The sequence below is a fragment of the Leptonotus elevatus genome, chromosome 2 (assembly GCF_054856555.1).
Source record: "Leptonotus elevatus isolate MCC_2025b chromosome 2, RoL_Lele_1.0, whole genome shotgun sequence".
NCBI lineage: Eukaryota > Metazoa > Chordata > Actinopteri > Syngnathiformes > Syngnathidae > Leptonotus > Leptonotus elevatus.
This window is the reverse complement of record NC_141240.1, coordinates 30470995-30496110: the sequence shown is the minus strand read 5'-3', so window position 1 is coordinate 30496110 and position 25116 is coordinate 30470995. Positions and strand designations below refer to the sequence as shown.

Here is a 25116-nt window from a genome sequence, read left to right as displayed (position 1 = left end):
GGTCAAGAACAAAATAATTTAAAAATATATATTAATAAGAACACTTAAAAAAATGCTTACCCTATTGTTACACTATGGCAGTGATTCTCAATTATTTAGGAAGAAGGATACATATAACATGACTATAATGTAATTTGTCTTTAAAATTGTTGTAAGTATAGGCCTACACCTTTGCAGAGGAGCTGATACTCAATGCACACTCTGACAATGAGCGCCACTGCCACCTACTGTAGTTGATGTGAAATTGCACTTTATTCTAGTACAGTAAAAATAAAAAAAAGTTGTTTTTTCCCCCTCCTCCTTTATATGGCTTAAAAAGGTTTTAGTAAGAGGCTTGGGTATTGAGAGCCACAACTTCAGAGCATATTTATTAAAGATTCTTAAATTAACTAAAGCCAAATGCTTTTGGTATGTAGGATGGAACCAGAGTACCTGGGCAAAGTCATCGCAAGCTCCACACACAGAACACCCGAGGTTGCTGACCTGACTGACCTCTGAACCGTGAGGCAGATGTGCAAACTAAGCATCATGTCACCAAAAGTTAGCCTGATCAACAAAATCATATAGAAGAGCCAAAGAATCACTTTTACAAATTCCATTTTGTGTCAGGATTACTATAATTTACACAGAATGTTTCTGTTTTCGTAAATGGCTTATTTTAAAATTGACCGGCGGAGGGGGGGGGGGGGGGGGGTTTGGGGCTGTCCTCCAACTATGGAATGACCCATATACAGTATACTGTATGTATTGAATATTTTGGGGTGATTGAACAGGGGAGCGGTGGGGGTGTCCTGCGCACGCACCATGGTGAGAGGCTGCGAGCTATCCCGACCGTGCATGTGGAGTGCGGAGAGCGTCCGAGTGCCGGGAAAAAAGAGGCGACTCCAATCAGCAGCGCCGCTCCTGGCTCACTTTCCCCGGCTGACGTCAGCTTGCTGGCTGCTCTCGGCTCTCCGCTCCACCGCCCACGGCGCCGCGTCAAAATGCTGCTCTCTGTGCCGCCCAGGACCGGAGGAGTGAACGCGTACAACGGCTACCCGGGCAAAAGCATCAAGAAGGTAAACTTCGCTCCCGTCACTCGCTTTGCTGTCGTAATGCCAGTCAGACATCTCGTTCCGAGCTCGGCGCCAGTTCGGGGCCGCGTGAAGCTGCAGTGTCCTTGAGGGAAGTGAACCACGGGCGACACTACTTTCGACAACACGCCTGGCTGTGTAATATTTTCTGATGAATTTTACACGGCGTGGTCGTAAATTAAACATTGACGATGCGAGGTTGTTGCTTTTGATTCCGTTCGCTTGTGCTCGCCCTTCCTTTACTGCGCACAAGAATAAGAACTGTGCTCGTTTCAACAACATCAAAAGGGCCGGTACTTCTGATTCAAAATACTATTTTCATTCATACAATTTACGTATTGCCGAGCTTGGGTGACGTTTTCATGTCATTAATCACAAGTTGGCAAAGTTTTTTTTCTTTGCTTTTTTTTATGCCTAGCGACATGCCCCACCCCTTCAATCCCCTTAATAATAACCGAGAGGGGCTACACGCACGCACACAGGCTGTATGAAAGAAAAGTTCATACGTCGCCTTACATTGGGTCATATGGACAAGATCGATTTCAGTGCAACAAGATTAGAGGGCGGACCGATATAAAGTCCAACAATGATTGACTGGATGGCTGAAATAAATTATTCATGAGTTGACATAATGTAATCTATTTTTAAAGCTGCTATATAGACTGTAGAACTAGATCTCTTTCCATTGTGGTATTTATGGAACTACACATTTAGATGCTATATGGCTGCATATGCGATGGAACAATCTAGAAATTAAGCTTGAAGCCCAAAGCGGTGATTGAATATGTGCAAATATACATCATGGTCTATACTAAGGTTGAACAATGCTGAAATCAAACACCTCCCAACACTCTCTCCCTGTCCTGTGTGTTATTCCCATCCCTGCCTCACGGGTGGCTGGGAGTCAGATTGCACACTTTTAATAGCTTGGAATCTGTGGAATCCTGGATTTAGACTATATGCTTCCTTCAAGAGAGGTTCTGCAAACATCTTCCTTGAAAGAAGACATGCACCACTTTATTTGGACACATTTTACATTGTCAGAGCGCCAAAGTCGCACAGAGGCAGGCCTTGTAAAGCCAGCTTCAAGTGCTAACTCCTGGTTTGTGTCTTTGACTCCGAGGAGAGGGCGGAGACCAGAAAAGGATTAAAAGATTTCTCCCCCCCTGTTCCTCTGCTTTCTATTAACTTCCACACATTTTTCTCTCTCAACCCCCCCCCACCCACCCCCCACCCCGTGCTTTTCCCATACCTTGATTTCCTCTGTACTCTAGCTCACATGAAGAGGATATGATTATTTCTCTGAGATTGTTCTTCTTCAGGATGATGGAAGATTGTGTAAAATTGACTTTTCGAGCGTGCGCCCACTTTCCTGCTGATTTGTTTTTAAATAGAACTTAAATACTTGGACACCAAGGATCCATTTTTGTTTTTATTTTGCAACGGCCTATCACAAGATTACTTTGCGCTATGATTTTCTCCACTGTGCCTTTTAAGATTTCCTTTGCAAAACCGGTAAGATGCTAAAGTATTTATTTTGTTGTTACAAAAAATTGCTTCTTCATTGTACTATTATAGGTGCACAAAGTAGAAAGCGGTATGAGAAGTATCATTTTATCAGTAAATTTATTATTGTGGTTATATACATATTTATGATAAAGAATTTCTTTAACTGTATTCAACAGATCAAATTGTCGATTGTTTCACTTTATGAATGCAGCACTTCCACAATTGGTGTAAGACGTTAACTTCCTGCCAGCATGTAAACAACTGCGGCTGTATTTTTGGCCAACGTGGAAATGCGTAAGCCTTGCTCACTTGTTTGGGAATTTGGCCGACTGCTCTATGCCATGCTGGGACTTCCGACGTAGTGAGGGCGTGTCCTTTGCCACGCGCCTGGCCCATCCGACAATTGGGTGGCTGAAAGTCTTTCGATACTTATGCCTCAGACTATGTCTAAAATTTGGCAAGGTAGACCACTTGTCTAACACGATTTTTGTGAATTTGTGGTGGATGTCGTCATATCATTCATAAATATATCAACAGCAAGCATTGAAGCCTCGGAAATCATTTTAGAAATCAATTTGTTGAATGCATTGTTATTATTATTATTATCACCAATATTTTCGTCATCATCATTATTATACTTTACGCTAATACGGCAGACATATTTGTTTTTATTTACGGCCATTTCCTTGTTCCTGGCCTCGACCCGTTTCAGGAAAAATCCACACTGATTCTTGAGCAGTGAAAATTATGACAGTCGAAAGTCAGAGAAAAAGAAATCCCAATCTATCAAATTATGATGTGTTTAATACTTCACATTTTGAGCGTGGATGCCAGCAATTCTGAGGACTGTACAATACATAATTCAAATACAGTACAAAGAGATTTTCTTTTTTTTTAAGGCCAGGGTAATATACATGAGTGTGTGTTAATCTTCAGAAATTGCGGTAACTATTTATGATACATTAAAGGGGCAAATTGTAATCAACCTTTTGTTGAATTAATACCAATCTGACAGTGTCAGTCAAAAGTGAGCATTGTTATTTGACGACGGCTCTTATTGGTAACGGGATGTAAAATAGCAAACTCAAAGATCTCATGTTTATTCCAAGATCTTCGGTGTCAGTCACACTGCAGGTTTGCACGGCAGATGCAACCTGGCTCATAAAATACATCCAGTCTTGGATATGAAAGTCCTTGCGTCATCTGTGGGTACCTCCCTACACACCCGGCAATTGTAACTGTCTTTTGCATCCACATCATTTACCTCTGCAGACCATTTAGAATGTAGGATAAACGTTTGAAGGTGCTGCTTTTGTCCCTTTGCAACTAATACCTGGATAAACCCTTATTGCTATGGGAATGCAGGACTGGCCCTTTATCACTTTAGATGGCAGCTGTTTTTTACGTGAATGTGTGTGTGTGTGCGCAGTGAGGTCTCTTGTAGTTGTTGAAAACGCCTGAAGGAATTTACGATTGACAGCTTGAGCCCTAATCTTAAAACCATCACGTTCGCCCCCAGCAGGGCAGGAACAGAAACAAACATTTGCGGATTGCGCCGGAACGGAGAAAATGCTCCGAGATGGCAATGTGATAGAGGAAAAGAGCAGGTCAGCGGAACAGGGAACTCGGACAAACGAGCATAATATGACGACTCACTCAACTTGCACGACAGAAACATTTTGGCTCCAACCTTACATGGGTGGGAAACACTTTACAGCTGGGCTCAGGTGTGACCACTGAGGCAGATGGGTCGTCGGTTAGGATGCGACTCACTGACAACCTTTTCTCACACGGCGCACTTTTAATGAGACACTACCTTCTGAGTGGAGAGCACATGAGGGGGATTAGCACTTTGGCGCTAACAAGCTCCGATCCCTATTAGACAAGCCTCACTTGCCAGGCATCGGATTGAATCTCCGCGGGCCTGCAGGTGCATCCCACCTGATAGTCGGCGTGAAGCAACAGAAAGCACTGCAAGGAGCTGCGATTGTGCTCAAACAAACAGTACGCCATTGATGCTAAAGAAGCGAGAGGGAGATGAAACGGGAGGACAGAGATGAATGGGTTGTGGGATTTTTTTTTCAGGCTGGTCCCCAAAAAAATTTGAGAAAAGCTTTGGGTAACAAAAAAATTTCTATTCTCCGTTGTGGAAGTTAGACTGCACATGATGCTTCTCAAGTCTGAATGATCTATAAAGTGGATTAGTACTGTATTGTGAAATGAGACATCAGATACGGAAAACTTTCCTTCTAGAATGCGAACAGCGATAAAACCTAATCGGTCAGTTTATTTGAAAAATCATGACGTGCTCACTGTCCCATCCAAGTTCTACTTTAATATGCTAAAGTGGATGCAAAGTCTAAGTTCTAATCTATAAGTTGATTATTGCAACAACAACAAAACTTCACTCAAATTGAGAAAATACTAATCAGTAAACTTGCACATGTGCACTGTAAGATTTGTATGAATATTTATTTATTCATCTGAAACTTCAGGCTGTGAGCCACTGTAGTTAACAATCTGTTGCAATCTGTTTCATGTTTGAACAGCGTTGAAATAAAATATTAAGGCTTATTGTTCCATTAATATAACATTCTTCCATGCTTAACGTGTGAACCCTAACCCTAAGTAAGATGTTTTGTAGAATATTCCCATTTAAAAAAATGATGTTTAAATATCGATTCGGCCGCATATCGAATCGATTCAAGAATTGTGCGCTGTAATATTGCGATATATTGCCGAATCGATTTTTTTTTACCCCTACTATCTATCTATCATTTATTTGTAACATTTTTATATTTCATCTGTAGAGTATGAATTAACAACCTTGTTTTTCATCAATAGATGACGATCAATTTTAGTTTGGGAGTTTGAAATGGGGGGGGGGGGGGTGTGACCCATTTATTCAAATTTGTAGCAGTGACAAACGGAGAGTCGGAATTAGCTTGTCTGTCTGTCGACAAGTCTTTCTCTCTGTTCACAAGATGCTGGTCCTTGTGGTGTCCAACAAGCTATCCCATTGTTCCCAGGCCAGCCCTGCTGGCCCTGACTAATCAAACAGTTCGTCCTCCTCCTCCGGCACTGTCACACTGGGGCAGAACCCAGAAAAAATTAACTGCAGTGTTAATTTGCAACTATCGGTCCAAAAGAACAGTAACAGGACACGGCAATAACAACGCACTTTAGCAAGACCACCATGAGTTCAGCCAGAAGCTTTTAAAAGGCATGACTGACCTGCCAGTTATTTTAGTAATTTGGGTAAACTACTTTTTTATTTCTTAATCTGTACTTTGCTTTTAAATGTCTTAAATTATTAACATCCCCATTGCTTTTAAAAGCCTAAAAAATTGTTGTGTATGAATTATTTTAAATATGTAAAGCATCTTGATCTACCTTGTGTATATAGTACAGTAAATGAAGCATGAAGCAGGAGGATCAGTACAATTGTAGCAAAAAATCGTCTTATTTGTTTAGATGAATGGTTTTTGGTTGTTTCTGTGTTAGTTACAATAAACAGCAATATCTGCATACAGAGCAGTTGATTGACTGGAAATGTTAACACAAAACCCATCCATCCATCTTTGAATGGCCTATTCTGTTCAGAAAGCTGGATCCTATCTCAACTGACTTTGGGTAAAAGGCATATTACACCCCGGACTGGTCACCAGTCAGTCACAAGTCTAATGCGCAACCCTCCGTCAAAATGTTTGTTTTCAGGAACACTCTCCTGGATTCTTTGTATGCATCCACAGACTTCACAGCAAGCAGTTTTCATTGGAACTATTACAAATAATTGTCACAATAAAATCATCCCACTACCCACCACATGAAAGTGCAAGAGCAGAAATGAACTCCAGACCGTTTGAATAATGCACCCATTATTATTTTTACATTTTAGGACAAGTCTGATTAGGTATAAATCACCGTGAGAAATGATGCGCATGTAAATCCCATGGGCACTATTAAGTTTTAGTGGTCACTCTTCTGCTAAACCAAATGTCTTTGATCCTCGAGGCTGGAAATAAAGTCATTTTAATTGATATTACTAACAATGATTGAGCCAAGAACAGGACAAAAGCCTCCCACTTATTGAAATCTTCAGTTGAGAGTAATTTCAGGCAGGAATCAGGATAATTCTCCTCACACAAAGGTCTAGCCTGAGTGTATTGCTTTATTATAAATAAAAAAAAAGGGGGGGGGGGCGGCTGATTTAAAGCTACTCTTAATGATGTTGATGGAGTCTATATCCCCCGCACACAGATATGTAAGGCCGGCATGTGAACGTTCTACGGTCCACCCATTCCGCTTTTACAGTTTCTGAGAACCACAACATGTATTTGTTTCTAGATACATTATACATGTTTGAAGATAATCGACGAAACCGTGACTGACTGCTTGAGACTGAGGACTAGTACTGAATTGTGGATATATAGTGTTAAATGTTTTCATCATTTCAGGTTTCCTGATATTTTGAAGTAGGCTAAAAACAGCACCCAGTACGATTGGCCCATTTGTACTGCTACAGCGTGCAGTTTAGCTAGCTAACTGTGCATACACCCCAAAATGGCATCTTGTCGCCATGCCACAATTTACAGTTGAAGTTGACAAATGTATACAATTATCTCATGGGATACAAGTACCTTGACTTTTTTTACAAGCCGTTGCTTGGCTAATTTTTTTGGTCTTGAGATATGAGCATGTACGAGCAAAAAAAAAAAAAAGAGACACAAGTGCGCTTCAGACTCCCGCCACTTCACAATATCCGACCGCCAACAAGTCACATTGGATTCCTTGCAGTGCAAGGACAAGATCAGTTGGTGGCAGTAATGTGCTGGTTTGCCAATTGGATGACTTTTCAAGTCAACCTTGGGTTTTCTATATCGCCTTATATCGGGAGGTAATACCGTTTATGAGCGAAGGTTCATAAATCCAACTGTACCACCTAAACACAAAACCTGTTCAAATATATTTTTGGTGTTTTTAACGTGCTTCCAGTCAAAATTGGATGACTTTCCAGGCCAACCTTGGGATTACCAGCCACTGTTGGTTAGTGTATGCACTGAACGGAAGGCAATATTGTGCATAAGCAAAGGGTCATAAATCCAACTGCACCAACTAAACACAAAACATGTGAAAAATGTGAATGTTTGTGTTTTTGAATGAGCTTCTGGTCAAAAATTGGATGACTTTTCAAGCCAACCTCGGGTTTTTCAGCCTCGTATGCACTGCACTGAACGGGAAGCAATATTGTGCATGAGCGAAGGGCCATAAATCCAACTGCACCACCTAAATGCCTAAATGTCTTTTCCAGCAGACGTATGCATCTCCCTCCAATCATCAGATGTCTCCTCCAAGCCCGAACAGCAACAGCGGCACCACCAGCACCATCAGCAATGGCAGCAACAGCAGCAATAATGGCGGAGAGCAGCTGAGCAAAACCAACCTTTACATCCGTGGCCTCCACCCCGGAACCACAGACCAGGATCTGGTCAAACTCTGTCAGCCGTAAGTCACCCAATAAAGTATTTATCCAAAGATTTCAAATGTATCCATAAATGTGCGCCCTATAAATCTCTCTGTCTGCCCACATAAAGTTGATCAGAGGAGCAGAGGTTATTAGGAACAGAGAAGAGAGCGACGGCTGAATGCATAGCCGGAGGTCTCAATGTGTTTGGATGGAAAAATCCAGTTCAAGGTGAAATAAGTATGAATGATGAAACTCACTGTTGCAGCCATTTCTGGCATGGAAAAGTTCATTCCCGTAATGTTGTGCGGGGGAAAAAAGGCCACTCAGTTTGCTGCAGCTGTGCACAAACTTTCCAACAACTTATGTCTCGCTCAGTGTGATGATTTCTTGTTACATTTTCAACTTGTATGAGTTGCTTGATATCGTCTGCCCTTCATTTAAATGCCACATGATGTTCTGGGAGTTTTTAAAAAAGCGCTCTGACATCAAACAGCGGTATAAACCAGTCAATCGGACATGTTTGTTAGAGCTCTAGAGGAAGTCATTAAAACAAGTATGGCAGAGATGAATGATCCATGCGAGCTTAATTGAGGACTGGAGCCGGGTGATGAGAGCCAGCGGAGCAGAGAAAATGTGACTGAGGAGAAGAGTGAGAGAAAAGGGAGGGAGGAGGGAAGGAGGAGGGAGGGAGAGGTCTGCTGTTTTACAGCTGTCTGGAAGATATGGCTCACATGAGGCTGCCCAACCCTACAGGAAACGGCGAGCCCAGGGGAAAGGGAAAGACAAACACGGCAATGGCATGAAGTGGAGTGGGGGGTTGGGGGGGTGTACGTGGATGGAGAGAATCGGAGGGCTTGGAGTGAATTGGGTTCACTTTGTGGGTCAGGTGGTGTTCTGTTCTGCGGGGGTGGTTCTCATATTTCTGCTTTTACACAGCCTGATAAAATCACTGCATGAAATTTGCCTTTTAGCACAGCACATTAGGGCCTTACGTTGACTATGCTCAAAGAGGATTATGTTTCCAATAACATTTACTGGAAGGAATATATTCATTATTACGACTGTAGCAGAACAGCATGGAGTTGTGGCATATATGGAATTAGACTCACTTTGCTAAAGTTTCAGCATACAATCGGAGTACAGCTCCCCTCCCCCACTTGTACTGTGTCGGCAGATGAGAGGAGTGGATGGGGGCTGGCCTACAGTTGTATCCCCGGGTGCCGCTCTGTGGCTCGGGTCCATCGCTGGTTGTTGACCGCGGATGGACATCGGGCTCATCTGCGGATGCTCTCGATCCTCACACGTGGCTGAGTCTCCTGCCCTGCATCACGTGGAATGCAATTCAGTCAGCGGGCAGAGAACTCCCATCATAAATCCTTTCGACTCATCTAAAGCATTTGCGTGGCTCTCGGAGATGTAAGACGACGTTGTTGTTGTGCAGTTGCTGGGTATGGCTTGGAGTTGGAAAATAAAGCATGAAATAGTCATGTCTTGCAGGAGGTCATATAAATGATACAGATGGCACTTAAGCAACCAGTGGACGATAACATTGGATTTCTCATTGACACGTGAATGGACATTTGACTGCATGTCCTTACTTCCTGTCCGATTTGCCACAATCTAGTGTTAATTTTATTAGACATTTTTTAAATTTAGTCTCAGTATTAGTCCAGTTGCAATCATGCATGTTAGTTTCTAACCTCATCCTGTTTTTATTTTGTCAAGTTTTAGGCGACTATAAATCTAGCATTTTAGTCTTTATTTTAGCTCAAGAAAACATCATTTAAAAAGGACAATCATTTTGCCCGTCTATTTTTTTTTTAGTCAGTAGATAATGTTGAACATTTCGGATCTAAAACTATTTCAAATAAAAATTTCTCTTATCTTTTTGATGACTGCTAGTTAGCCAGCATTAGTTAGCGGTCAGATTAACATTATTGTTGGAACGTTATAGCAGTTGGATTAATGTTACGTTGTAACTATAATTTACTCTTCTTTTTTTTTTAACCTTTCACCGTGAATCCATCCCCTGTCTGTCCCATGTGTTTGTCCATGTTGCGCTTGCTATGCTGCAGATTTGAAAGTGGGTGTGTCACATGACAGTGTCACAGTGACAGAGACAGGATTTTACAAAATTATATAATTTCCGTCTGTTGTTTGTTCATGAAATAAAACGTCAATTTATTTGAGTCCAGTTTTTATGAAGTGAAGTGCATTTTCGTCTCGTCTTCATTAGTCAACGAAAATACACGCTGATTTAGTCCCAGTTATTGTTTATGAATGAGGGTTTTAGTCGAGCCTAACTCTAGTTTTCGTCCGGTGAAAAATGCGTGTAGACGAAAATATTTTTGTTTAGTTTTGATTAAAGAATTTAACACTGTGAGATATTTACAGTAGTAGCCTACATCCTTATTGATTCAATGAATTTTGAGTGGACATGAAATGTGGCAGTGGCGCAGTGTGGATGGATAGCCGCGAGTGAAGGCTGTGTGAAGCCGCCTGGAGTGAGGTTGCCGAGCGGAATGAGAATGTGGCCGAGAGCCAACATTGCGCAGGACAACCCATATCATATTACACTGCATGCACATGCCTACAGAGATACTGTGGGCCCTTTTATCATGCAAGTATTTGATCAAATTAAATAATGCTTCCTGTTTCTTGTTTTTCCAGCTATGGGAAAATTGTATCCACGAAGGCTATACTGGACAAGACAACCAACAAGTGCAAAGGTGAAAATGGAGCACACGCACAAAAAAAAGAAGAAGAAGCATTTCTTACATCTAATAGTTGCATTGTCATAATTAACAGTATTTAATTATGACAATGCATTTTTAGTGAATTTTTACAAAAGCTTTCATGTTAAAATATGTATTGTCCTTCCCAGGCTGCAGGTTACTCAGAGGTCATCCAAGCTACGTGAATAATATGAACAAAAACATTATGCAGGAACAAAGTCGGTGACTGATATGTTTAATACGGTTTATTGTCGATGTGCTTTCTGTTGGGCAGTTTGTCCTAGTTGAAGAACGTTTCCTTTGCGCTCACCATACATTGCTAATAAGCGTTTATTGAGTTTGTCACCCTCTGTATAGTCACACACACATCACTATAAATGATAAGAATAACCAGCGCTATAGATCGTTACTGAATGTATTTCATGTCGTGTTTTTCGCAGGCTACGGCTTTGTTGACTTTGACAGTCCAGCTTCAGCTCAGAAGGCCGTGACGGCGCTGAAGGCGGTGGGCGTGCAGGCTCAGATGGCCAAGGTACGAGCTCCGCTGGATACCTGACGTGCAGTCAATAGTTAAACAGACCGATAGAAATTTCCATCACTCATTTTAAATGGTAGCTATACTGAATATACGAAAATATTTGGTTCCGTGATTGAAAATGAAAGAACATAAAGTTGCAGTTGTCACATTATGGCAGAAATGATCCGTGACATGAGAGGTCACTGAGAGCGTTTGATGGGGTTCTGATCAGGTCAAGTTCTTCCACACCAAGCTCATCTAAATGGTTGTCTTTGTCGGCCTTGCTTTGTGTGCTGGGACACAGAAAATGTCCTCCCCCAGGGTTGTTAGGAGCATAATAAGTATGAAAGCATGTGTCAAGGAAGATGAATTGATGTACTTCTGGACTGAGGGACAATCTGGATATGCAGAGCTGCCAACTGTAACACTTTGTCCGTATTTTGTTACAGAACTCACTCAACGCTACCTTGTTACGGCTTTTATAGATATTAAAAGCGATACTTGGCAGATAATTGCAATCTACTGTGTTTGATGACACAATAAATACAGTACAAAATACAAAAGGCCACGCAGGGACGGTTGTAAGCAGGCTTATTTGAGGGGGGCAGTGAGAAATGTGAAGGGGGCATCATATGTACACATCACGCGTCACAACTTCTTTCTCTCCCTGTGCTTACAGTAAAACTGTTTTTTGATTGAATTGGGGTGTTAGCTATGTGTCCAGCCCCAACATAGAGAAGTGAATTGCACTTAGTCGGGCATGGACAACTTGGGTGTCGCGCCTGAAGACTAAGCTCCTGCTGATACAGCTCTGACGGTCACTGAGACACACGAACCTCCTGACCACAATAAGGTGGCAATCCCTCAAGGGGCAAAACTTACAAATAAAAAAATATATATTCTTCATCCAGATTTTATCAACCAACAACAATGTATATATCTTAACTGGATGGCCTAATTCTCAAACAAATTTTCTTCACACACTATAATAAATCTTTACAAAACTGAAAGGCTTATGAGTAATAACAAAAAATACTTCTCAAACTAATTTACAAAACGCAACAGATACAAACATTTAATGTTTTCTTTCATTTTTTCAGCTTTTTTTTTTTTTACAGTTTAACATTTCAAAAATCTCCCTTCTCTCCACTCTTTCATTCCTCTCACACTTTCATTTCCCTTGGCTCACTCCGCTCCACTCCTCTCTTTTCTCTCCATTCCACTCGACAACAACAGTCTCCTATTTCTCTTCGCAAAAACTCTCAGAAACGTATCCATGTCACACAATCTGACCGGCACTGAGCGCACCCCCCACCACACACACACACAAACACAAACATAAACATCTCCCCATCCCCAACCCCACATAATGTTGCACCCCCCAAACCACCGAGCCCCTACACCCTCACCATAAATGGACTTGCCACCAAACCCTAACGCATTATTTCATTGCATATAATCATAATACAAAAACGTAACTAGAACAAAGAAAAAATGAATCAATAAATATAAAATACAATAAATAAAAGATAAATTGCACATACTCGAGAAATTGCCGAAGAAAGCTTCATAATAATAATAATAATAATAATAATAATAATAATAAGGAACATAAAACAATATATATTGTATATTCCTGCAGTTAACTATTTATTCACCCAGTTTAGAACTGGCATTAACATTAACAAGTGTGAAGTGCAATCGAAAACTTGACTTTTCTAGCCTTCTTTGATGGAAAATCATCAATGACATCATCATACAAAATATGTTGTACAACTGTTTGATTGATGCTGATGACAAACCCAGAAAGACGCCCCTGTCACATAGTGGACCTCATCTACGTTTTATAATAAGATTAATAATAACAAACTAGAAATTATTTAAACGTCTACATCACAGGTAGCTTACAAAATGTCATGTCAAAGTATGTTAGAAGTTGGCAAGTAAGTCAACATCAGCCAGGTGTATGTCGTGTTGCAAACAAACTACACACTAAACTAGGTTGCCTATAGGTGAAATTAGTTCCATCACATGATGCCTCAATTCTAATAGTTGCTAGTCCAGCAAAACTAAATACCAAATGAAATAATACTGTCGAGTTATGTGCCTGAGCAACATATTAGCAAGAGGCTAATAAATAGCCGATAGCCAGCTGTCACTCACATCATGCACTCATAGAAATTGGCCTACCTTTTCTGTTTCTCCTCTTCGTTCCACTTTCTAAACTGGGCACCTGATGGCTTCCTTTCAATTGTACTTTTGATCCACCATCTTCATTTAATTAAGTCTCGACATCATAGCCTGCTAACACCGCCCATTCACAATCAATCGGAATCTAGAGGAGTCAAAAAATATCACAGGTGTTTCATGAAGCTTCATTTGTCCGTCTGTCTATTTGTCTGTCTGGTTAGCTATTTAGCTAGCTATTTAGCTAGCACCTTTAAACCAAGAGTGCCATCTAGAGGAGTCACACAATATCACAGGTGCTTCATAAAGCTTTGTCTGTCTGGTTAGCTGTTTAGCTAGCTAGCACCTTTAAATAAGAGTGCCATCTCGAGGAGTCAAAAAATATCACAGGTGCTTCATTAGGCTTTATTTGTCTGTCTGTTTAGCTGTTTAGCTAACTAGCTATCTGGCCCATTTAAACCAAGAGTGCCATCTAGAGGAGTCAAACAATATCACAGGTGTTTCATGAAGCTTCATTTGTCTATCACTATTGATGAGTATTTTCAAATTTCAAAAAGAGAAAAAATCGCAATGATCGACTTATAGATTTGTATCATGATTAATTGGTATCTAATCGAATCGTGACCTATGAATCGTGATACGGATCGAATCGCCAGGTACGAGGCAATTCACACCCCGAGCTTGTTACAGTATGTTTATGGTTTAAATGATGAATATATGCAATTATAAACTTCGTTTTCGCTGTTGTGTGTTTGGTCCCTCCCCCTCCCATGTAGCGTGACGATGACCTTACAAGTGTCCCAAAACTTTTGAGCGATCTCCCAAGCGGCAACGTGGCTCCTTCCTGTTTTTCCCTTTTGTCATATACGAGCCATGCTGCACAAACAAAAAAGCCAATTAGGGCCCCTTCCGCATGTGTGCATGCGTGTGCACGTGTGTTTACGTTGACGTGCATGGGCGTACGCTTCAACCGGTGGGTGTATTTATGGGTATTAATGCACAGTAGAATACATGAGCGCACAAACAACACTCCGTGAATGCACACAGGTATAATTGTGTATGACGTGTTTGTGTGTGTGTGTGTGCGTGTGTGTGTGTGTCATGCTTCATAGTGGTGGCGGCGCTACGGGGAACGTTTCCCAGTACAAAGGAGCTGCCTGTTCTCCCTGGTGGCATCTGACTCAGTGTCTGAGCAGCTCCCCAGTCAGCAGGGCCCAGTGCCCAGCCGTCCAACACACACACATATGCACACACACACACATTTGCGCACACAGAGGAAGAGAGGTAGAGAACCACACATATATTTCAATGGCCTTACCCCAAACAGATTATAACAGTCTCTCACATTCACATACACACCACGGGAAAGCCGATCTGCCGTTAAGCTGGATCACTGACATTCATACGGCTTCTTCCCGCTCGCAAAATAACTTGATTTTCACTCACCCCTTCACGGTGGGTTTACAAGCGGGTTTATGTTTGCGTCAGATTACTCTCGGACTCATTGGCGCTTGAAAGCCACGGCGGCTCTCGATCCCCTGCATTGGCTGTCATGGTGGCGAAGGGGGGAGGAGGGTGTGGGGGGGCTCACCTTCACCGCAGGTCACAGCTGTCACGCATGCATTGCTAATGGGATGGAAATTAATTCACACTGCGTTTACAAGTTTTAATCCCATCTACAGTGTGAGATCATGAATATGCATTGTGGGTAAAGGGCTGCGCACTTCATTTTTAATGATATTGTGCTGCTTTGATGAGCGAATGTATCGTGAAGTAGGTTTATTTTCTCATTATTTAAAGTTTCGGTGTAATTACGGCAAGAAAATGAAGGTGCTTTCAGTTTAGGGTCCGTGCTCAAGGTCAGGATAATCACACGTCATCTCAAGGGCATGCTTTTATGCCGTGGTGGGACGTGACAAAGTGAAAATACTTGATTATATTTTCAGGTACTATCCATTAGGGGTGGGAATCTTATAATGTCTCACGATTCGATTCGATTCCGATTTTTGGGCCTGCGATTCGATTCAGAATCGATTTTTGATTCAAAATGATTCGATTGACAATGATTTTTGCTTCAATCTATAGATGTGCAAGGAACTGTAATGATCTACTCCAGTCTGACTCGCTAATGCTAATTAGCACGCTATTCGCGGCACTTTTATCACTCAAAAGAACGGCTCTACGCTGAAAAAAAAAAACTTTTATAGTAATAATGTGATCGTGACTTTTTCCTTCTACTCTCTAATGTGGCTACAACTTAACAGTGCATTAGACCGCGTGGAAACCACACTGCCCCTCAGTGGCCAAACCGGGTACAACATGAGCAGCACTCCAAATAAAGGCACACATAGACAAAGGCAAGACAGTATGAAATAATTTAAATAAAATTGACAGGTTTGTTACAGTTTTCAACTTCATCAGGTAAAAAAAAATGTAAATAGAGAGAGGGAAAGTTAACCTGGTAGCATGACAATGCAACTGATTCGGAGAAGGAAGATATTCGCCCAATGATTTGTGGCAAATGTGTTGTGTCTTGTGCAAGCCTCAAAACCGCCAGCTTCTCTCTCGCCTTCTTTCACATCTAATCTGAAAAACCTGTTTTCACTTGTTATCATGAGCTAATTTAGCAATTTTTTGTTAGTTTTGGTTTTGATTTTCTGTCAGAATTTAGCAATAGCAAAGCTGTGTGCAGTGATTTTATTTTTCTTCTCAGCACTTTTCCATTGTTGAAATGTATTTTATTTTGATTTTTGGAATCTGATCAAATGTGGTGTCCCTCAAGGGTCAGTCCTTGGACCCTTTTTGACTCATTTTGCGCTTGTATCACATGACTGGATCCTGTGCTGGTCAATGCTGATTTTTAAATACTTCCACACGTCACACTCAAACAGTCACATGCCATCTCAACAGGCCCCACCTCTTAAAGGGACATTCTGTATCCTGTCTTTTGATGGTTTATCCCACACAAGTTTGGAGATGTACAAGTGATATAAATTTTCCTGTTCAAATTAGGAAATTCCGAGCATAACGTTTGCTTCCCTGGCAGCTTTCATAAGAGTATTACTGTCAAGGCCGTGATTGTGAAACCATTTCTTAATCCTTATTTGGCATCGCTGTTTTCAGCAACAGGAGCAGGACCCCACCAATTTGTACATTTCCAACCTGCCGCTTTCCATGGATGAGCTGGAGCTGGAGAACATGCTCAAGCCCTTCAGCCAGGCTATTTCTACACGCATCCTTCGGGACATGAATGGAATCAGCAGAGGAGTGGGCTTTGCCAGGTACAAACTCTGGATATTACATTATGTCGGGTTAAAAAAAAATATTTATATTAATTATTTATTCATTACTACAAAATTATTTACAAAAAAAAATCTATCTATCTGTATCTATTTTTTCCTACGTAATGTCAGCACAGCATTGTGTCAACGTTTGTTCATTTCCATTTTTTCACCATTTATCCCTCAATCGATTCATTTATTTTGCAGAATGGAGTCAACAGAGAAATGTGAGGCCATCATCCAGCATTTTAATGGAAAATATATCAAGACTCCACCCGGAGTGTCAGGTAACAGATTTTGTGATTGACCGTAATTTCCCGTGAATATTGTATAAGCATCAATAAAAATGACAAAAAAAATTCACATTTACCAGAAGTTCACCAGTATCTAGAGGTTGCAAACAGTGATAGATATTTAAAAAGCAAATTAAAGAAAAAAAAACGTTGCTTACTAAAGTTACTAAAAACAAGATTTTGTAAAACGTGATTTTAAAAATGCTTTCAACAACCTTAATCATATGTATGGTAAAGGAGCATAGTTTTGAAAATGGAATTAGAGGCATTTACACTTTATTGGTAAGTTTTGACTTTTTATTTATTTATATTATTCATTCTGATAATAAAAGATACCAGCAAATTGGCGGAACGTATTATACACAGAAACAGAAAGGGGAGGGGGGGGGTGCTATTTTATAAAGAGGAGTAGTAGATTAGTCATGGGCCGTTTGGGGGCCGTTTGTTTTGTTTTTAAAAGGAAATGTTCCACTCTCTAGGGCAGGGATAGGGAACCCTGGTCCTCGAGAGCCACTGTCCTGCCAGTTTTCCATGTCTCTCTCCTCAAACACAGCTGACTCAAATGATCAGCTAATAAGAAAGCTCTGTAGAAGCCTGATCATCTATCAGGTGTGTTGATAGAGGGAGACATGGAAAACAGGCAGGATAGTGGCTCTCAAGGACCAGGGTTGCTCTCGGATATCAGTAAAATAACAACCAACATGTGTTGACGGTACTAAATGTTAAACTGAGTGTGTAATATTTTGCGCCATCTCGTGGTGAACTAATACATTCAATTTAAAAACGCACAACTTGTATATTCAGTAATATGCGAAAAATATATATGTTCAACATACTTTGTTTTTTTGTTTTTTTACATTCGTATGTCTACATGGATGGAGCCTCGCCCTTTCAAAAGGCTGGCATGTTTCGCTGCCATTTTCCTGCTACCGATGCCCAAAGGACAACTTCGCGAACGTAGTTAGCCCCGATGATGCTTGCATCAAGTGTCTGACCCAATGGGTCGAGCGTCGCTTACCTTCCACAGCTGGGCCTGCAGGTGCAAGCTTTTTTTGTTTTTGTTTTGTTTAACTACGACTAGCTTCTCCCGCTAGCAGCTCTTGTTAGCCGTTCCGGCTAAATCGGGCTCGCTCGGTCTTTCGGGGGTCGCTCGCCGAGATGCTCGTTCGCTCACGCAAAAAAAGGAATTGTTGGTTGTCTTGCGAAGTGTGGTCTCTCTGAGCCACCGTCATTTGCGTTCTACAGAATTCATGCGCTTTGGCTACATGCTATGATATAGCGACATCTAGTGGTCACTTATGACACCCACAATTCAGAAACAACCAAAACTGTGGCTACAAGCAACTGCTGACAAAACTGATAGCTTGCTAATTTTATGCTTTATATCTTTTCATACTTCGGACAAATTTTCAGTTGAAGTGACTTTTGCTCTGGCAAAAGACGTTTTGTCTAAGATCTTGATGAAAACTATTTGTCATTTTTGTTATCTTATATTTAGAAAAATCCCTGACAATAATTAGAAAAAGCCATCTTTTTCTTTATTGCTATCTTATGCCAACGCAAAAGTAATGTCATAATTGCAGTAAATATTTGCATGAAAACACTACAAAAACAAAAAAAGGAAACAATCAACAAAAAGAGAAGGTCCTACAGTTTGCAATAAACTCCAGAATTTGGCACTGTTTATATTGTAGTCCCTTGTGGGGTTTTATACATTTATAGAAGTGCATATTCAGAATTTCTTCAAATAAAGCATTCTTCATTGTCTTGGTTCAGTTCCACCAGAGCCTTTATTATGTAAATTTGCTGATGGAGGCCAGAAGAAGCGCCAGAGTCAAGGAAAATATCTGCAAAATGGACGAAGCTGGACCAGAGATGGAGAGACTGTGAGTTCCTTTTTCTGAAGTGTGACTTTGTATGCTAAACGTTTGGTTTAGGCTATTTCTAAATTAATGTTAAGAAATTAAGAGCCAAATTTTGAAAACAACAAATCGATGTCTATCCCTTCTCGTGTTCCCTTCAGGGTGGAATGACCCTCACGTACGACCCCAGCACAGGCCTACCCAACGGGTCAGTAAGCAAGCGTGTGCACGGACACGCGACTTTGTGGTGCCTGACTAACAAGCGTTCTCATCCCTCCAGGTTCTATTCGTCCCCTTACAGCATCGCCCCCAACCGGATGATCGGGCCGGCCTCGCTTTCTCCTTACATGCATTCGCCTGTGTCCACCTATCAGGTACCCACGAGTGCACAAAATGTATGCGACTAAATCCAAATGTGGCTCAACTGTTACGTTTACGGTCCTTGCCAGGTACACAACCCTTCCTGGCTCCACCACCAATCATACATCATGCCGCCGACGGTGAGCATCTCCAATCCGATGGCGCACTTTTTTGGGCGGGGTCAGTGAAAAGACATTTTTGCCGTTCTCTCAAAGGGAGCAGTCCTGACGCCAGGCATGGACCACACCATGTCCATCCAGCCCACGTCCATGATGGGGCCCCTGGCACAGCAGCTCAGCCACCTCTCCTTGGGCAGCAGCGGCACAGTCAGTAATCTGCACATTGTTCCACCAATCAGCAACCATCTGCTTTCGAGTGTAGGCAGCATTCAGAGACGTTTGGATGTGTAAATTCGATGTGGTTTTTAAAACGGAGGTCATCATAGATGTGGTCGCAAAAACGAAATGGACTCAAAATTAGGGCAACGTTAAAGCGTTACCTCATTGATTCATCACAAAAATAATCGCATTAATCACACTATTAATTTTGGCCGCTGATGATCCTTTAGCTTGACGACGCATGTTTATGTTTAACTCATTCACTCCCAGCCATTTTCACTAAAGCAACCCCCTTTTACTGGATTTTGACGGATTTTGCAAGGCCCACAGAATATTGTGTTCTTTTGCTATAAAAACATGTAAGATTAGAGTATTTTCTTTCATCAGGAAAAACAAGTTTATTTCTATTTGTTTCCGTTTTGCAACAATTAACATTAGAATATAGCTAAGCTTCATCATTATTCACAAATCTCTTTAGATTTTAGTGGGTAAATGAGCTTTTTTTCAACCTGGGCCTGGTTGATCTCTTTTGCTCTGCTGCCAGCTGCTGGCCGTTTTGATAATAACTACCATTTCTTTAACTATTCTCTGCAGTTGAGAGGCTGCATCAAAGCCTTATGTATGCTCTAGCATAAAAAAAAACAGAACAGGTATAAATACGTCTTTGGGACACTTAAAACATTTCAAATAGAACGTATTTACACGTTTTGGGGAGCAAATAAGTTAAGGTAGTGCAGGTTGTGTTATAAATAATAAACATAACTACAGTAAAGCATTTAATAAAAGGTTTGCGTATAATATTCAGAATATTTGTTCTAGTTAAATTATTGGGGTCATTTTTTAATTTTAAATTATGCAAGTAATTAACTAATTAGAAAAAGAGGAGGATGAGAGCGTGCAGTGGATCAAAAAATGTGGAAGACGTCCTCATAACATTAAATGTAAAAAGAACATAACAGGTGCTCTTTAAATTTGGCGGGCAATTTTTTTTGACAAAAGCCTTTTTAATTAAGTGATTCATTATGATTAATCAAAATTCTAAGATGTGATTAATCTGATTTAAAAATGTAATCGTTTGACAGCTCTACTCAAAAGATACGGTATATGTAAAGTAGTTTAATTTAAATAAATAAATACATTATATACAGTATATATATATATATACATATATATATATATATATATATATTAGGGTGTTCTGAATGATTAATTTATCAAAATGTGTTATTAGCCAATTATTTGATCAAATAAATCAACCAATGGAATATGACTTAAGCAGCAAAATACAGCAGTTTTTATCAATATCAGAAGGCGGCCATTTTGCCACTTGCTGTCGAGTGAAAATGACATCACAGTTGCTCAGGTAACAACCAATCATAGCGGAGCTTCAGAAAACAGGTGAGCTGTCATTGGTCGGTGCCTGAGCAACTGTGATGTCATCTGCAGTTGACAACAAATAGCAAAATGGCCGCCCCCTGAGATGGATAAAAATGGCTGGATTTCGCTGCAAAACTCTATATTCCACAAATGTAATATTAATCAGAATGTCATGCTTAGACTAGTGAGGTCACATATGACGTATTATTGTCAAGAAATGTTTAATGTTGACATCCCTTTTAAAGTTAGCAGCGATGCTGTCCTGTCTTCTCCTGTAACGTCCTGTACGGCGCAATTGTTTTTCAGTACATGCCTGCAAACACACCTATGCAGGGGACGTACGTCCCCCAGTACACCCAAGTGCCTCCCACCAACATCTCAGTTGAGGTAAGCACCCATTGTGAGTCTAACATACAATAAGTGTCCAGTATGCTACAACAGTCCCTCACGTTGACTTCCCCCCATGTCAGGAAAGTGCCGTCCAACCTGTTGCGATAGAGACGCCCACTGAACACACAAGCTACTCCTACCAGCCTACCAAGTGAAGACAACAGTGAGTTGGCATATTGGCAACATGCATACTTTTTTTTTTTTTTTTTAACTCTACATTTCTAAAAGTAACCTTTGTGTTGCCAGATCTCTCTTTTGAAGAGCATGGACTGTTACACAGAAAGGACACTTTTTTTTCTCTTTTTTTTCCTGAGCTACACTTTTACTCCAGTCCGGCAAAAATGGTGATTGTCAGGCGAAAAAAGGCGCCTGAGAGAAAGAAGTAAGCAAGTGTATTTTGTTAAACACACATTTCAAGCAAACATGTTTTGTTTTGTCTATGGGGAGCTACGATGATAAGACTTTTCACGCTTCTTTTTGTTGTACATATTTGTGTTATTTTGGTGTGATTCTTGCTTCTTTTGCGCTGAATGTTTATAAACACAAAGCAACTTGAGTCATTTAAAGAGCCATTCACTCATAATTTTGACAGCTAGCTCCTCAAATTTGGGTGGGGGTGGGGGTAAAAATGATACGGTGGCAGCGTAGTCCGTTGTGAAAGCTAAGCAGAAGAGAGAGGGGGGTGTTGCGTTCAAGTCATTTCCAAATGCCACCATTTTGACAACGCTTCAGACAATCAGACAATTCCTGTAAACACGGTGCTTGATTACCAAGAGAAGAGCAACATCGATTGAAAACATTCCAGCGAATATCTTTGCTCGTACGGAGAAGCGTTGATGTAGTCATCATGTTGATTTCCGTCGTACAGTCATGCCCGCGCTTCTTGGAATATTTTTACGACTAGTGCATTTTCTACACCCGGATGCTTTTATTAAAAACAATTTTTTTTTAAAGAGCTGACATCTCCAATCCTCCACTTGTTTTTATGCCAAACTGTCCAAATCCATATCAAAAAGATCAATTGTACAAAGCATCGCTCCGACTTCTTGTGGCATTTTTTATGTGACTGCTTTTTGTGTGTGTGTGCTATTTTTATATTATTTAAATGTTTTCTCTTTTATTCATTTATGATGCTTTTCAGATGCGTCCTATTTTTCAAAGAAACTTTGATTTTGATTTTTGATAGTGTGTTGCGCGCATTCATTGTTTCCATATTTTGGGTATGTTTGCACACATTTTATTTGATTTTCTGTCATTCTGTGTACATTCAATGTCAAGAGGCTTTAACGTGTCTTTTTTTTCCAGATGTTTCTATTGTGTCTGTTACAAACATAAGCATGACTCCTGATCTGGAATCAATTCTATTGTTTTGTCTATACATTTACGCTAAGTTCCTGGCAGCCATGTTTGCCCAAAAATGTAATGTGAAATGTGTAAAAGTGTAGATTTTAGACTTTAAAAAACAACAACTGATTTCTCATTGTTATGAGTCAAATTGTGTTTATCCCAGTGTTTAACCTGTAGATGGCGCCAAACACACAAAAATTCAAGCTTTCAACAAACATGCACTAAAATTTCAACAAATAATTGCCAGGATGTAGACAGCATCAGTAGACACCAGTTTATAATAGAGTTGATCAAAAAAAAAAAAAAAAAAAAGATTTATGTTGCGCTTCTCTTCCTCCATATAACTGTCCTGTTTCGTCCATGTTGCTGCCGCGGCTACTGGGAACATAGCGTAAATGTAGCGTTAAGGTTTAGATGCTACAAACAAACTTACCTCATCCACACAGATTCAGTTTTGTATAAGGGCTTACAGGCAATAAGCAGTTTTCGTAGGCTGTTCACAGCTGGTACTGTGTCAATATCCTGTATGCCATCCAAACTTTGCTAATCCAGTCCAAGGTCTGATGATCTATGCAATTAATTTATTGTCCTTACAAATGCAATACCTACACCCCACCCCCACCAAAAAAAAGATGACCTCACAGTGAGCCTAGAAGGGCACGTTTAGTACAATGACAAATAGAGGCTGCATAAAAAAAAAGGGAACTTGTGATGTGGTTGTTGTTGTTGTTGTTGTTGTTGAAATGCTCGGACCTGGATGACGTCAAGTGTTTTACCATCCACTATTGGCAGTTTTGTTTTGCTAAGGTCACTCATGTCTTGTGTGCTCTGTTGTTTTTCTGGTCCTGTAATTGACCTTTTGCTAAGCCACACCCCGGACACGCAGACTGGCCAATCACAACAAAGGGGCAATTGAAGTCATCTCCGTGAACCATGAAGCTGCTCTCGCGGTAATGCCTTAGATCCACTGGAACGATGGATTTGATTGGCTGGCTTGTAACGGTCATGTTGTTGGTCATGTAGAACCACTTGGAATTATTATTATTATTATTATTAGCAATATCACATTTGGAGCATTTTATTGCCGCTTTATGTACAGTCATTCCATTTTTGTGTGTGTGGTTTTCAAAATGTTGAGGTGGTTCACTGGGACTAATGAATGGTTGCTGCTAATTTTGGATGGCTCCGCTTTTAGGAATCTTTTGCCACGTCAAATATCGGGGTCAGTTCACATTTCAATTTGTGTTTGTGCCATGATGCCGCTCTTTCCATCCGCCCCTTGGGAGAACCCCAACAGCTATTGACTTTGACGAACTGTCCTTTTGTAAAATAAATGTTGACCTCCACCAAGGAGGCATATGTTTTCAGCCATGCGTGTCAATGTGTCTCATTTCAATCTCGTTTTTGTAGAAGTGTCATCTCTCTGGGCCACATTTTGATTTAATGTCCTCTAGTTCTGCCAGGACACATGAACATGGGTTCTTGTGTATATGATATACTGTAATGGTTGGGAGGGTTACTTTTAAAATGTATTCCGTTACAGTTACAAGTTACCTGCTAAATTTTTTTTAGTTAGTAACGTAATCCAAGTACCATAACATTAAAGTAATGTAACTTGATTTTGGATTACTCCAATACTGAGTATGCTCATGAAGACAAAATAAAAAATAAATATCACCACAATATAAATTCTATACAATGTGCCCTTGCTATTTGCGGCAGCCTGCAAATAGCAAAAATCCTTGTGTAATCAAAAAGCATGTAGGCTGTAGATGGTTGGTTGATTGATTGTTTGATGGCCATATGCTGATTTCGAACTGTCACTGAAAGCATAGATAGATAGATAGTCTTTCAATGAGGATGACAATGTGTGACAACTGCAAAATGAACTTTTATCCCAGTCACAAGTTTAACCGTGTATATGTTGTGTATGATGTTTAAATAGTGAATTGGTGGGAGGAAGATTTGTTTGGAAGGTGTAACTCACATTATGGTTGTAGGCTAGCGGGCTAGCTAGCAAGAAGCTACAGCACGTAGCATGCCGCTGGACTCTCAGCTCACTTGCGCTCCCAGTAAGTTCCAGTGAATACCGGTCGTCATTTCCTCCTCCCGTCCGTGAAGCTTTTTCAAACTGCCCGTGTGTGGAGGACACGACTAGTCAGTTCATTTGTCCCCACCTCCCCGACATGTAGCAACGGTCCCACTCGCGCGGGCGGGCGGGCGTGCACGCGCTCTCTCTCTCTCTCTCTCTCTCTCTGTCGTCGTAGAAATTGTAATCCCCATTTTTAATAAATGTACCTGTAATCTGATTACATATTTTTTTCCTGTAACTAAGGGATTAGTTACATTTTGGGGGTAATCTGACTACGTAACGGCGGTA

General features: G+C 40.7%; 1 protein-coding gene across 4 annotated transcripts; it reads left to right on the top strand.

Moving 5' to 3' along the window:
* The first annotated feature begins 819 nt into the window (after nucleotides 1-819).
* LOC147179559 (RNA-binding motif, single-stranded-interacting protein 2-like) lies at nucleotides 820-24103 on the top strand. Of its 4 annotated transcripts, XM_086069301.1 has the most exons (14): nucleotides 825-1058; nucleotides 7894-8087; nucleotides 10720-10778; nucleotides 11225-11316; nucleotides 16612-16769; nucleotides 16977-17056; nucleotides 18839-18948; nucleotides 19086-19132; nucleotides 19205-19298; nucleotides 19374-19424; nucleotides 19500-19610; nucleotides 21306-21386; nucleotides 21470-21552; nucleotides 21636-24103. In XM_086069301.1, the coding sequence occupies exons 1-13, from the start codon at nucleotides 984-986 to the stop codon at nucleotides 21542-21544; spliced, it is 1227 nt and encodes a 408-aa protein (XP_085925427.1). In that variant the 5' UTR covers nucleotides 825-983; the 3' UTR covers nucleotides 21545-21552; nucleotides 21636-24103. The 4 variants fall into 4 exon arrangements, with proteins under 4 accessions (XP_085925425.1, XP_085925424.1, XP_085925427.1 ...); XM_086069299.1 differs by having other exon boundaries at nucleotides 820-1058; nucleotides 7897-8087; nucleotides 19086-19298; XM_086069298.1 differs by having other exon boundaries at nucleotides 820-1058; nucleotides 19086-19298.
* The last annotated feature ends 1013 nt before the right edge of the window (nucleotides 24104-25116 follow it).

What these genes read in the sequence shown, in the direction of transcription:
- LOC147179559 (XM_086069298.1), top strand. Translation starts at nt 984, where the DNA reads ATGCTGCTCTCTGTGCCGCCCAGGACCGGAGGAGTGAACGCGTACAAC. An exon ending in GACAACCAACAAGTGCAAAG is followed by an intron (nt 10,779 to 11,224) that starts GTGAAAATGGAG and finishes TGTTTTTCGCAG; the next exon opens with GCTACGGCTTTGTTGACTTT. An exon ending in CCTTGGGCAGCAGCGGCACA is followed by an intron (nt 19,611 to 21,305) that starts GTCAGTAATCTG and finishes ATTGTTTTTCAG; the next exon opens with TACATGCCTGCAAACACACC.